The following is a 15,012-nucleotide window of genomic DNA, read 5'->3' as shown; positions in this document are numbered from 1 at the left end:
AGTGGATGATGAGTTCGAATCAAGCAGCGCGTCGAGAAAAGTTGGTGAAAACGAATGTTCAAAATGGACAACAGTAGTATCGAAAACTGGAACAAAAAGGAAATAGTCTAAAATTGGAGTGGAGGATACGTGTATGAATGATAATGAATCACTTCTTATCGGGATGCATATGTGGGAGACCTGTTTATGTGTCGAAAATGGTGAAGTATGCGATGGGAAAAGTGGAGTCTGTCAGAGTGACCAGGTGTGGTCTTATTTTGATTAATTGTATTTCTGAAGAACAGAGGAAGATTTCAGTGAGCCTCAAAAGAATCCGGACAACATAAGTCTTGTGTTTTGAACTTTGGAGTAGAGCACCCGTCAAAGGAGTTCTCTAAGGGGTGACGATGGATGTTCAAGTTGAACCCCTGAATAGAATTCCTGGTGTGGTTGGTGCCCGGTGTCTGACCCGCTGGGTGAATGGAGAAAAATAAGAAAGTCTGTCGGGTCCTGTTGTTTTTTGGTAAAGAGCAAATACTGACACATGTGAAGCTTGGTTATGTAATATATGCTGTAAGAGCTTTCGTCCCGAAATCATTGCAGTGTAAGAATTTAAAAGGATTTGACCATGTTTCAAGTGTGTACAGATGGACAGAGTATATTGAAGAACGGTGTGTAGAAGGACGACAGTGTTGCATTTGTGGTGCCGATCATGATCCCGAGTTCCTGGAGTGCCCTGTAAGGGTGAAGGAGATTCAGGTGGCAAAAGTTAGAGCGGTTAATCGAATCTCCTATGCGGAGGCGATTAAAATAATTAAGAAAACTAGTGAAGATATGGTAGTGGACGCACCACACCTTGTAGTAAATGTTTACTCCCAGTCAAAAGTCAAAACTGGAACATGCTTAACACCCCAGCCATCCTACAATCTAAGCTTGATGCTCTCAATCTCACACAAATTATCAATGAACCTACCAGGTACCACCCCAAAGCCGTAAACACGGGCACCCTCATAGATATCATCCTAACCAACTTGCCCTCTAAATACACCTCTGCTGTTTTCAACCAAGATCTCAGCGATCACTGCCTCATTGCCTGCATCCGTAATGGGTCAGCGGTCAAACGACCTCCACTCATCACTGTCAAACACTCCCTGAAACATTTCAGCGAGCAAGCCCTTCTAATCGACCTGGCCCGGGTATCCTGGAAGGATATTGACCTCATCCCGTCAGTTGAGGATGCCTGGATATAAAAAAAAACGCCTTCCTCACCATCTTAAATAAGCATGCCCCTTTCAAGAAATTTTGAACCAGGAACAGATATAGCCCTTGGTTTTCTCCAGACCTGACTGCCCTTAACCAACACAAAAACATCCTGTGGCGTTCTGCATTAGCATCGAACAGCCCCCGTGATATGCAACTTTTCAGGGATGTTAGAAACCAATATACACAGGCAGTTAGAAAAGCCAAGGCTAGCTTTTTCAAGCAGAAATTTGCTTCCTGCAACACAAACTCAAAGAAGTTCTGGGACACTGCAAAGTCCATGGAGAATAAGAACACCTCCTCCCAGCTGCCCACTGCACTGAGGATAGGAAACTCTGTCACCTCCGATAAATCCACTATAATTGAGAATTTCAATAAGCATTTTTCTACGGCTGGCCATGCTTTCCACCTGGCTAACCCTACCACGGTCAACAGCACTGCACCCCCGACAGCTACTCGCCCAAGCCGTCCCCATTTCTCCTTTTCCCAAATCCAGTCAGCTGATGTTCTGAAAGAGCTGCAAAATCTGGACCCCTACAAATCAGCCGGGCTAGACAATCTGGACCCTTTCTTTCTAAAATGATCTGCCGAAATTGTTGAAACGCCTATTACTAGCCTGTTCAACTTCTCTTTCGTGTCGTCTGAGATTCCAAAAGATTGGAAAGCAGCTGCTGTCATCCCCCTCTTCAAAGGAGGGGACACTCTTGACCCAAACTGCTACAGACCTATATCTATCCTACCCTGCCTTTCTAAGGTCTTCGAAAGCCAAATCAACAAACAAATTACCGACCATTTCGAATCCCACCGCACCTTCTCCGCTATACAATCTGGTTTCAGAGCTGGTCATGGGTGCACCTCAGCCACACTCAAGGTCCTAAACGATATCGTAACCACCATCGATAAGAAACAATACTGTGCTGCCGTATTGATTGACCTGGCCAAGGCTTTCGACTCTGTCAATCACCACATCCTCATCGGCAGACTCAATAGCCTTGGTTTCTCAAATGATTGCCTCGCCTGGTTCACCAACTTCTTCTCTGATAGAGTTCAATGTGTCAAATCGGAGGGCCTGTTGTCCGGGCCTCTGGTAGTCTCTATGGGGGTGCCACAGGCTTCAATTCTTGGGCCAACTCTTTTCTCTGTATACATCAATGATGTCGCTCTTGCTGCTGGTGAGTCTCTGATCCACCTCTACGCAGACGACACCATTCTGTATACTTCTGGCCCTTCTTTGGACACTGTGTTAACAACCCTCCAGATGAGCTTCAATGCCATACAACTCTCCTTCCGTAGCCTCCAACTGCTCTTAAATACAAGTAAAATTAAATGCATGCTCTTCAACTGATCGCTGCCCGCACCTGCCCGACCGTCCAGCATCACTACTCTGGACGGTTCTTACTTAGAATATGTGGACAACTACAAATACCTAGGAGTCTGGTTAGACTGTAAGCTCTCCTTCCAGACTCACATCAAACATCTCCAATCTAAAGTTAAATCTAGAATTGGCTTCCTATTTCGCAACAAAGCATCCTTCACTCATGCTGCCAAACATACCCTTGTAAAACTGACCATCCTACCGATAGTCGACTTCGGCGATGTCATTTACAAAATAGCCTCCAATACCCTACTCAATAAACTGGATGCAGTCTATCACAGTGCCATCCGTTTTGTCACCAAAGCCCCATATACTACCCACCACTGCGACCTGTACGCTCTCGTTGGCTGGCCCTCGCTTCATACTCGTCGCCAAACCCACTGGCTCCAAGTCATCTACAAGACCCTGCTAGGTAAAGTCCCCCCTTATCTCAGCTCACTGGTCACCATAGCAGCACCCACCTGTAGCACGCGCTCCAGCAGATATATCTCTCTGGTCACCCCCAAAGCCAATTCCTCCTTTGGCCGTCTCTCCTTCCAGTTCTCCGCTGCCAATGACTGGAACGAACTACAAAAATCTCTGAAACTGGAAACACTTATCTCCCTCACTAGCTTTAAGCACCAGCTGTCAGAGCAGCTCATAGATCACTGCACCTGTACATCGCCCATCTATAATTTAGCCCAAACAACTACTCTTCCCCTATTGTATTTATTTATTTTGCTCCTTTGCACCCCATTATTTATATTTCTACTTTGCACTTTCTTCCACTACAAATCTACCATTCCAGTGTTTTACTTGCTATATTGTATTTACTTTGCCACCATGGCCTTTTTTGCCTTTACCTCCCTTATCTCACCTCATTTGCTCACATTGTATATAGACTTATTTTTGTACTATATTATTGACTGTATGTTTGTTTTACTCCATGTGTAACTCTGTGTTGTTGTATGTGTCGAACTGCTTTGCTTTATCTTGGCCAGGTCGCAATTGTAAATGAGAACTTGTTCTCAACTTGCCTACCTGGTTAAATAAAGGTAAAAAAAAAAAAAAAAAAGATATCCTGTGGATTTGTGGCGTTCATTGCCACAGTTATAAATTGTACGGCACAAGTCTCAAATAAATCTAAGAAAAGTTACATTATTGTGGCTGCGGCGGAAAAGTGTTTGTGACTTAAGGATTTTACATGTGAATACTTGCAAGGGGTACTTGCGCCGGAAGACCCGCCCTCCCAGGTTCCCCTTGAGCCTGTGTAGGGATCAGATCTGTTTTATTATATTTTTTTTAAGAGAAAAGTTGTTTGATTTAGTTTATTTATTTCGTTTTTGGTAGCTTGGTCGTTTTTTACATATATATTTTGTTACATTTTTGGGAATCCTGTTTCCATCCCACACAGTAGGTGGCGGAATTCACACTCAATTGTGTAATCGCCAATATTCCAAAGAAGAAGAAGAATCTGTGAAAAAAACATTCATTTCCCTCCCAGATTTGTATACTGCTGCTCCTGCTTTTTGAGCCCAATACAATGATTATCTGTAGATAAGTAAAGTCATAAAAAAAACATTTTCTGAAGATGGTAATTCCTCACTGCAGGAACAATAGGTAGTGAGGAGAGAGTGTTCATGTAAACGATCTGACATAGTGGTAGGCAACCTTTTAGGTTTTACGGTAGAAATGTTCGATTTTTGCATCGTTTTTAAGCACTACCAGCCGTTTGGGAGTCAAATGAACGGCTATTTAAGGTAAACAGAGCCAAACGCCCCGGAAGTAGTTTTTCAAGGGCAGGGCGGAAGCGGATCGGCTTTGGCTAACAGATTCGCCTATTCCAGTATGTAACAACACAACTTTGAAAACAGATTGCAGTGACATATACGTTTTATAATATTTGAAAAATTACGACCGAAATTGCTAGCTATTGGCACGCGCTGATACTTGTTCTGAATTGGTTGTATCACAGCGTTAGCTTGAGTATTGGCCATGCATGTTAATTGTTTGTAAGTGCTATGTCTAGCCTATTTACCGAGACATTGTTAGATTAGCTTGCTACTATCTTTAGCTTGCTACTATCTAAAGGTCAGTTTGGGGCGTAAAATTGTATCTATACATTATCCCATTATGTTATACATTTAATTAAAAAGGAAAAGGAACTAGTTAAAGTTCATTCCTGCTGGTGAATAAGCAAACGTTCGACAGCTGTCTGATGCATCAGTCTGCAATAATCAATAATGTGTTTATTTCACTTGCATAATAAAACCCCAAACTGTTTCTTGCGAGTTCAATTCCGTTTGCTCATGTTTAAAAACAAATACATATTTTTTTTGTATTGTTTTAAGGACAGTGACAGGTAGAGAAGGAGATACAGAGAGTAGGGAACGAGGTGGAATTTGTAACCCCATCTCCAGCTATCATGTGTGGTCTGGAGTCAGCAGTGCTACCACTACACCAGACTCCGGGACTCCGGTTGTGAACTTTTTGTCAGTGAAATGATCCTCTCTCTCTCTTCCCCATCTCTCCTAGCCTGATCGACCCATTTGATCAGCTCCTGCCGGACCATCATCATGACCTGAAGAACTGTCCCGTTCCCATTGAATCATGAATGACAAGCTGGTTTTCCTGGGCCTCCTGTACTTTGTCCAGGGAATCCCCTATGGGCTCCAGTCCTCGCTGCTCCCCGTCTACCTCCGTGGGGCGGGCCATTCCCTCACGCGCATCGGCCTGACCAAAATCCTCTACTTTCCCTGGGTGCTCAAAGTCCTCTGGGCGCCCCTGGTGGACCGTGTGGGCACCAAGCGGCTCTGGCTTGTGGCTACTGTCTCTGGCTTGGCGCTCACCTGTCTCTCCAGCGCCGCCCTGTCCCCAGAGGCCCACATCTGGGGCGTGGCGGGGACACTACTGGCCATGAATGCCCTTGCGTCGGTTCAGGACATCGCGGTGGACGGGGCCGCTGTGGGACTGCTGAAGGGCCGTAGCGAGCTGGGCCTGGGCAACACGGCCCAGGTGGTGGGCTACAAGGCCGGCTCGGTGTTTGCCGGGGGCGGGCTCCTGGCTGTGATCGACGTGGCCGGGTGGGGCCCTATGTTCATGCTGTTGGCCTTTGTGTACTTCGGAGTGGCGCTGTTTGTGTGGGGGGCCCCCGTGCTGGATGATGAGCTGTTGAGGGGCCAGGCAGAGGGGAGGAAGGGGGTCCAGTCAGACGCTGTGCATCCCTGGAGGGTGTGGCGGAAGCTGCTGTCAGTACCTGGGACGCCCTGGACCATAATCTACGTTCTCACATACAAACTGGGTAAGTCTGCTAGTCTGTCTGACAACCATGCACACTTGCCTATTGTACCAACTGGAGAAGTAGCTAAAGGACCTAACACTAAACCTCAACTCTCAGCCTACAGACTAAACCTAATCCACTGCGAGGCTACTACATAAGAAACCCGCTATGTCATAAATGACTAGACCATATGCCAAAACATGTTTTCTCATAGTAGTCCAAGAGTTCTAGGCTACCATCTCATTGATGTTGATGTGTCATCTCATTGATGCCTGTGTTGAAAAGCAGAGATAAATCTACATTGAACAAAAATATAAATGCAAATTTATATAAGGAAATCAGTCAATTGAAATAAATTCATTATGCCCTAGTCTTTGGATTTCACGACTGGGAATAAAGATATGCGTCTGTTGATCACAGATACCTAAAAAGATAGGGGCGTGGATCAGAAAACCAGTCAGTATCTGGTGTGACCACCATTTGCCTCATGCAGCGCAACACATCTCCTTCGCATAGAGTTGATCAGGCTGTTGATTGTGGCCTGTAGAATGTTGTCCCGCTCCTCTTCAATGGCTGTGTGAATTTTCTGGATATTGGCGGGAACTGGAACACACTCTTTTACATGTCGATCCAGAGCATCCCAAACGTGATCAATTGGTGACACATATGGTGAGTATGCAGGCCATGGAAGAACTGGGACATTTTCATCTTCTAGGAATTTTGTACAGATCCGTGTAACATGGGGCCATGCATTATGTTGAAACATGAGGTGATGGCGGCAGATGAATGACATGACAATGGGCCTCAGGATCAGGTCACGGTATCTCAGTGCATTAAAATTGCCATCGATAAAATGCAAAAGTATTCGTTGTCCGTAACTTAAGCCTGCCCATACCATAACCCCACCACTACCATGGAGCACTCTGTTCACCACGTTGATATCTGCACACCGCTCGCCCACACGCCATCTGCCTAGTACAGTTGAAACCGGGATTCATCCGTGAAGAGCACACTTCTCCAGCGTGCCAGTGGCCATTGAAGGTGAGCATTTGCCCACTGAAGTCTGGTACGACGCTGAACTTCAGTCAGGTCAAGACCCTGGTGAGGACGACGAGCATGCATATGAGCTTCCCTGAGACAGTTTCTGACTATTTCTGCAGACCTTCTTTAGTTGTGCAAACCCACAGTTTCATCAGCTGTCCGGGTGGCTGGTCTCAGACGATCCCGCAGATGAAGAAGCCAGATGTGGAGGTCCTGGGCTGGTGTGGTTACACGTGGTCTGCAGTTCTGAGGCCGGTTGGGCGTACTGCCAAATTCTCTAAAATGACATTGGTGGCGGCTTATGGTAGAGAAGTGAACATTCAATTCCCTGGCAACAGCTCTGGTGGACATTCCTGCAGTCAGCATGCCAATTGCACGCTCCCTCAACTTGAGCCATCTGTGACATTGTGTTGTGTGACATTTTAGTGGCTTTTTATTGTCCCCATGCACAAGGTGCACCTGTGTAATGATCATGCTGCTTAATCAGAGATGCTCACTTCTTGAGATGCTCACTAACAGGGATGTAAGCAAATTTGTGCACATTTGAGAGAAATAAACTTTTTCTGCGTATGGAAAATTTCTGTGATCTTTTATTTCAGCTCGTGAAACATGGGACCAACATTTTACATGTATGTGTTTTTGTTCAGTATTTATTGTTTTACTATATCTATGTTGAATACTCCTGTCACGTCATAATCTATCTCCACTTTGAAAAGCTTTACCGAATATAGTATAGCCAAAGTTTCATACCATTTAAGGATGACATTTTTCATTTAAATAACTTAACACATTCTCAACTCATTCTCTAGGTAAGTGGGGGTTGGAGCGCATTGATCGGGCAATATCTGTTTTGAGTTCTATGAGAGAACATGACAACCTTCCGGGTTGTATTCATTAGTGCACTACGTCGCAAAGCCTTTTGCAACTGAAAACAGAACAAGCATTTCTTATTGGACAAGCTATGATAATCCCTTCCTGTGTAGTGTTGACTGAGGCAGGCAACAGAACACATTTTTAAACGGTTTGCAATGGTGAACAAAATGATACGTTTTATATTGGTCCAATCCAAGTAATCCCCTCGCTATTTCAGTCAGTTTTCTACAGTTTGGTGCCTAAATGAACACTACGCAGTCCTATAGCCGCTTTTGTGAGGTAAGGAAGACTGAGATGTGCCTTTTCTGCGTTCAGCTGTGGTCTCATTTCTTACCACCAGATGTCTCTGTTTCCATATCATAGACCAGAGAGCCCTGCTCATCTTGTTGATGAATGAAGGGAAAGGGGTTATTACCAGGGATTTGGTAGTGAGTCCAGAACCTACTAAAAGTCCCGTTCTTAGAAATTATGACATTTTGAGCTGTGTGAATAGCATTTATGTACAAATCAACAGGTGTATATATTAGGCCTAGTGAGATGTTAGAAATGTTGTCCTTTTTAAACCAGTTGTTTTGTAGTTCATATTTGCAAGATACAAATATTTCTGGTAAACAGAGTTTGGTGTTGGATAACAGAAGGAGATTATGTAAGGATTAGGCCTGGAGTGTCTTTGTGTCTGCGGCTGCTTTTAAAAAAATGGAAACTGAAATGGAAGATGCAGCATCACACTGGTGTTTGTGTGGGTGGTGGAAAAACATGCTATTTTACATTTGCATACATTTGCTTGTGTGTGCAATTGTTTTTTTCCTGTGTGTTATGTGTGTGTGTGTGTGTGTGTGTGTGTGTGTGTGTGTGCGCTTGAGAGAGTGTGGTAGAGTTGGCATGGTAATCAGATGTGCCCAGGCAGACCCTAGACAGGACCCCTCCCTGACACTAATCCATATGAGGGTTCACCAGCATCATTTCCATATCATCATTATCACCACTGTCATCCTTCTCCATCGCAATCGTCGCCATTATCGTTAACATCCTCATAATGTTATCAATATTAACATCATCATTAGGCCCAGGACGATACCAGTATCGCAATACTCGTTAGTATCGTGTCAAGGAACAAAACACAAAGCGTATTTAACTTCTTTAGGAAAACAGCTCTAATGTTGGAAACAAACATCATTATGTTTTCATCCAGAGTCACATGTATTTATTTTCCAAGCTACAGTGGGGTAAAAAGTATTTGATCCCCTGCTGATTTTGTACGTTTGCCCACTTACAAAGAAATGATCAGTCTATAATTTTAATGGTAGGTTTATTTGAACAGTGAGAGACAGAATAACCACCAAAAAATCCTGAGAAACGCATGTCAAAAATGTTATTTCCCTCGTTAAAATGCAAATTATTTTATAAGTATTTGACCCCTCATCAAAACATGACTTAGTACTTGATGGCAAAACCCTTGTTGACAATCACAGAGGTCAGACGTTTCTTGTAGTTGGCCACCAGGTTTGCACACATCTCAGGAGGGATTTTGTCCCACTCCTCTTTGCAGATCTTCTCCAAGTCATTAAGGTTTCGAGGCTGACGTTTGGCAACTCAAACCTTCAGCTCCCTCCACAGATTTTCTATGGGATTAAGGTCTGGAGAATGGCTAGGCCACTCCAGGACCTTAATGTGTTTCTTCTTGAGCCACTCCTTTGTTGCCTTGGCCGTGTGTTTTGGCTCATTGTCATGCTGGAATACCCATCCACGACCCATTTTCAATGCCTTGGCTGAGGGAAGGAGGTTCTCACCCAAGATTTGACGGTACATGGCCCCGTCCATTGTCCCTTTGATGCGGTGAAGTTGTCCTGTCCCCTGAGCAGAAAAACACCCCCAAAGCATAATGTTTCCACCTCCATGTTTGACGGTGGAGATGGTGTTCTTGGGGTCATAAGCAGCATTCCTCCTCCTCCAAACACGGTGAGTTGAGTTGATGTCAAAGAGCTCCATTTTGGTCTCATCTGACCACAACACTTTCACCAGTTGTCCTCTGAGTCATTCAGATGTTCATTTGCAAACTTCAGACGGGCATGTATATGTATTCTTGAGCAGGGGGAACTTGCGGGCGCTGCAGGATTTCAGTCCTTCACGGCATAGTGTGTTACCAATTGTTTTCTTGGTGACTATGGTCCCAGCTGCCTTGAGATCATTGACAAGATCCTCCCGTGTAGTTCTGGGCTGATTCCTCACCGTTCTCATGATCATTGCAACTCCACGAGGTGAGATCTTGCATGGAGCCGCAGGCCGAGGGATATTGACAGTTCTTTTGTGTTTCTTCCATTTGCGAATAATCGCACTAAATGTTGTCACCTTCTCACCAAGCTGCTTGGCGATGGTCTTGTAGCCCATTCCAGCCTTGTGTAGGTCTACAATCCTGTCCCTGACATCCTTGGAGAGCTCTTTGGTCTTGGCCATGGTGGAGAGTTTGGAATCTGATTGATTGATTGCTTCTGTGGACAGGTGTCTTTTTTTACAGGTAACGAGTGCTCCTAATCTCAGCTCAATACCTGTATAAAAGACACCTGGGAGCCAGAAATCTTTCTGATTGAGAGGGGGTCAAATACTTATTTCCCTCATTAAAATGCAAATCATTTCATAACATTTTTGACATGCGTTTTTCTGGATTTTTTTGTTATTCTGTCTCTCACTGTTGAAATAAACCTACCATTAAAATTATAGACTGATCATTTCTTTGTCAGTGGGCAAACGTACAAAATCAGCAGGGGATAAAATACTTATTTCCCCCACTGTATAGCACATAATATTTTAAATACAGCAGGTTCAATGAATTTGGTCTGCTTCGTATTTAAATGTTTTGCCATGGAAAAATATTGTGATACTGGTATCGTCACAGCCCTAGTAATCATCATATTATTTTAGTTGTCCGCTCTTCTATTCAGACTAAAAGGACAGACTGTTAGCGTTTGTGTGCGACTGTCGGGTGAGACTCGACAATGCGTGTGAATGTGAGATGGTATTATGTATGTGCAAGGGTGTGTTTCGTGTGTCTAGGTACGTGTGTGAGGTTTGGGTGTGAAAGGTCCCCCCCCCAACACACACACACCTCTTAGACCCTGCTCTTCCACGCACTCTTAATGAACACAGTGAGTTTTCTGTGTACAACCGCACAACCAATGACAGCGAGCCATTTGGAGGACCCCTGTGTTGCGGCCACCACTAGTTAAATGGAGAAAAACTTGACCCTGTATCAGTCAGAGGTTTACTTAGCGCCAACATCTACCTACTGTGGATGGATGTTGTAGTGTGGAGGCAGGACTGGTGCTGGGATGGCATGAGGAGATGTGAGTGATGGTGAGAGACAGTGTGTGTTTGCGTTTGTCTGTGAGAAGACAGCATGGACGATTCCTCTGGGAAGTGACCGGGTGGGTGGGTGGGTGGTGGGGGCTTAGATGAGACTGCCCCCGTCCCGCCATACACAGCCGTAGGTTGGATTAGGAGGATCGCCTGTGTGACACGGGAGAGCTGATGGCAGAGCGTGGTGAGGGAGGCGAGAGGAGGGTTTGCGGTTGGTAAGTGGGGAGAGAGAGTAGTGCAGGGTGTGGGGTTTAATTTCCAGAGAGAAAGAGGACTGCAGGGAGGCTGAAGGGGTTGATGAATTAATGAAGAACCACCACATGGTGCCCAGAGAAACACATAGAAAGGGGTGGGTAAAGGCGAAGAGGCCTAAAGAGAGAGGACAGTATTAGGATGGTATAACATTACTTTTCCAATACTGTGTGTGGGGGGGGGGGGGGTCCCCCAGAGGTTTTATTTGTAAAGCAAACCCACCAGTGGCCATGTTTGGTTGTCCATAACACTGCTCCCCTGGATTGCCTTGTCAGTGTTTCCTTGCTTTGTCAACTCATATATTTACAGTACCAGTCAAAAGTTTGGACACACCTACTCATTCAAGGGTTTTTCTTTATTTTTACTATTTTCTACATTGTAGAATAATAGTGAATACATAAAAACTATGAAATAACACATATGGAATCATGTAGTAACCAATTGTGGAGGCCAGGTCATCTGATGCAGCACTCCATCATTCTCCTTCTTGGTCAAATAGCCCTTACACAGCCTGGAGGTGTGTTGGGTCATTGTCCTGTTGAAAAATAAATTATAGTCCCACTAAGTGCAAACCAGATGGGATGGCGTATCGCTGCGGAATGCTGTGGTAACCATGCAAGGCACACCTGTTAAATGAAATGCATTCCAGGTGACTACCTCATGAAGCTAGTTGAGAGAATGCCAAGAGTATGCAAAGCTGTCATCAAGGCAAAGGGTGGCTACTTTGAAGAATCTCAAAATATATTTTTATTTGTTAACACTTTTTTGGTTACTTCATGATTCCATGTGTGTTATTTCATAGCTTTGATGTGTTCATTATAATTCTACAATGTAGAAAATAGTAAAAATTAAGAAAAACCCTTGTACATCATTGGTCAGTACACTAGTAGGGCTGCCAAAGAAAAACCATTGATTTCAAAGTTTAACAAACCATACAACTCTATGCACAAAGATTACGTTGAACAATTTACACAAATTTCACAAAAACACATTTACTGTAAGAACTTTGCAGATGCAATATTTGATTACAGAATTACGGTAATGTCTCCCTCACTTTATGTGACCACGTTTCCAGAAAACTGTTAAATATCTGCTCTGAATTAAGATTCAAAGATGCCTGCAGAAAGAATGGTGTGTCAGCTATGACACCTCAAATTTGATATTTTTTTGTTTTGGTTATTGAACTACATTAGGTGAAGTGAAGTTATTGAACTATTATTATTATTTGACAATGCTGGTCATTTATGTACATTTGAACATCTAGGCCATGTGCTGTTATAATCTCCACCCGGCACAGCCAGAAGAGGACTGGCCACCCCTCAGAGCCTGGTTCCTCTCTAGGTTTCTTCCTAGGTTTTGGCCTTTCTAGGGAGTTTTTCCTAGCCACTGTGCTTCTACACCTGCATTGCTTGCTGTTTGGGGTTTTAGGCTGGGTTTCTGTACAGCACTTTGATATCAGCTGATGTAAGAAGGGCCATATAAATACATTTGATTTGATTTACACCCGGTAACGGAATTACATCATGGGTCTCTGATCTGTACTTTATAGAAATGCATAATTATGAATATCATTCTCTTCATGGTGATGTATCCTGAATAGGTATACAAAGGTAGAAATCGGCCATATCCTTATTTTGCGTATTTGAGTGTTATTATACTCACTGGCTATTATTGTAATGAGCTCTGCCCCCATACAAGACCACATTTGGTTGGTCCGGACCAGATCAAATCTGGAACAATCATAGACGTCTGTGTTTCACAAGTTTGGACATCGCAGTGGAGTTCAGTACAGTAAAGTAGATATGTTCATTACAGTACAATACAGTACATTATACTACGGGAGGGTCACGGTTAGTCGAATATCCGAACAGGCATTTGAGTTCCAATACTTATGAGTTAATTTTTGCAAGACAAAACTATTATAGGCCTATTTTTAACACTGAAAAGGTTTTTTCTAAATTAAAACATCCATGTGACATTGTTACACACAAGGAAATACCATGACATTTCAAATGATTTAATTTAATAAAAAAAATATTTTGAAAGTAGTTTTTATGACGTGCACGGAGCGCCCCATTTAATAAAAATACAAATCAGTAGCCGACCAGTAGACGTGTGTAGCTTGTTGCTTATGTTGGCCAATCAAATGGACAAAGGGGCTCTATGTGTAGGAAGTGGAGTGGGAGTTCACTAATGCAAGATGGAATAAAATGACTGTTGTTTTATATGAATGGGGTTTGAGAGAAAGCGCAGCATGTGGCCTCAATTAGCTTCTCTAGGCTACTCCAGTCAAGACGGGCACTGGGATGATAAACAACATTGTGGCTGCTAAAAGTTAGCTCGTCTTGGCTGTAGCCAAGTTACCTTGGCGTCTCTCTCTCTCTCCGTCTGCTCACTCCCGTCTCACACACACCACAGCTGCAGCAATAGAGCGCCAGCCTCTAGCCCTCGCGCAGCAATGCTTAGGTTAATAGGTCAAAAACATACGTTTCAAACTACATGCATTTCGAATATCCGGATATCCAACAGAAATTCATGACACTATTCGAATAGGGAAATTATTTCAACTCCCTTCCCTACATTATGTTGTATACTCTAGTGTGCCTTACTGTACAGTACTGTACTTTTATTTACTGTGCTCTACTGCAGGGGTCCCCCCCCCACAGTACTGTACTGTTCTCGACTGTGCTCTACTTAAGTGATAATGCCCGAGATGCTGGTGTTTGGAGGATATATTGGCAATGGTGTTGTCTTGGGTCGGCAAACCGTGCCAATATCTCCTCCAAACACCGGCTTGGAGGGCATTATCACTTTTATACAACGGGTTACCAACATATTCAAATAATGATTTGACATTTGAATTATCGTTTATTTGATATATTTATTCATAGCATTTCATCCTTCCAGATATATAGTCCCGACACATCTAGGGTTGCTTCCTAAGCCGGCTGGTCGTTTGTCCGGTTGTTCTGTATCTATGGACACGACCCAGTCGTTCGTTCTAAATGTTCCATTGCCATACTGGCTGGCAACGTTCTTATCCCTTGCTTGCTAGCTAGCCAACTATGGCTAACTGACAGTCACGTCAAACAGTGCAGACAGAATAACAACAGTAGCTGCATTTGTTTAAGCTGTTTTCTAGTGACATTTATTTTGATACATCCACAATAATGAGCTAGTTAGGTACGATTACGCCCGGCATAGAAAATGTGCTCACTCGTCAGGACCAGTGGCGGTTCTAGACCATTTCAACTGGGGTGGCCAAGCTGGGGCCAGTTGTACTGTTAGAGGGGCCAGTTACATTAGACGTTATTGTTGTCATATCGTTTTATTCACTACATTGCAGGCATTAGCAGGCAAAAGACCATGTTCATAATCATCATTGTTGCCACTGTCTAATAACGGATGTAAAAAAAGAACGATAGCAAAAATTTATGTCAAAATTATTTCATACTCCACGTTTAGGGGGGCCACAAGGGGGTCCAAAATTGTTGTCACAAAAACAATTGTTGTTCCCCCCCCCCCCCCCCCCCCCCAACCCTTGTCAGTGGACACTTTTGTTCAGAGGAGCTAGCCAACAACACAACTAACACGTTCACTTCAAACTGAAGTTGGAAAG

The 15,012-nt window shown here is 43.8% G+C and overlaps 1 protein-coding gene across 4 annotated transcripts in view; it reads left to right on the top strand.

Annotated features, from left to right (window-relative positions):
• The first annotated feature begins 4,105 nt into the window (after positions 1 to 4,105).
• slc33a2 (solute carrier family 33 member 2) overlaps positions 4,106 to 15,012 on the top strand; it is a 36,353-nt gene continuing 25,446 nt past the window's right edge. Inside the window, exons 1-2 of one of the 4 annotated variants that reach the window (XM_014160681.3) lie at positions 4,106 to 4,353; positions 5,129 to 5,894. In XM_014160681.3, the coding sequence (XP_014016156.1) occupies positions 5,204 to 5,894 (691 nt within the window). In that variant the 5' untranslated portion in view covers positions 4,106 to 4,353; positions 5,129 to 5,203. Of the gene's footprint in view, positions 4,685 to 5,128; positions 5,895 to 15,012 lie in introns of all 4 variants that reach the window. The other 3 variants (XM_014160678.3, XM_014160680.3, XM_014160679.3) reach the window with 3 other exon arrangements.

This window comes from Salmo salar, chromosome 20, assembly GCF_965601325.2.
Source record: "Salmo salar chromosome 20, fSalSal1, whole genome shotgun sequence".
NCBI lineage: Eukaryota > Metazoa > Chordata > Actinopteri > Salmoniformes > Salmonidae > Salmo > Salmo salar.
This window is presented reverse-complemented; position numbering and strand designations above follow the sequence as displayed.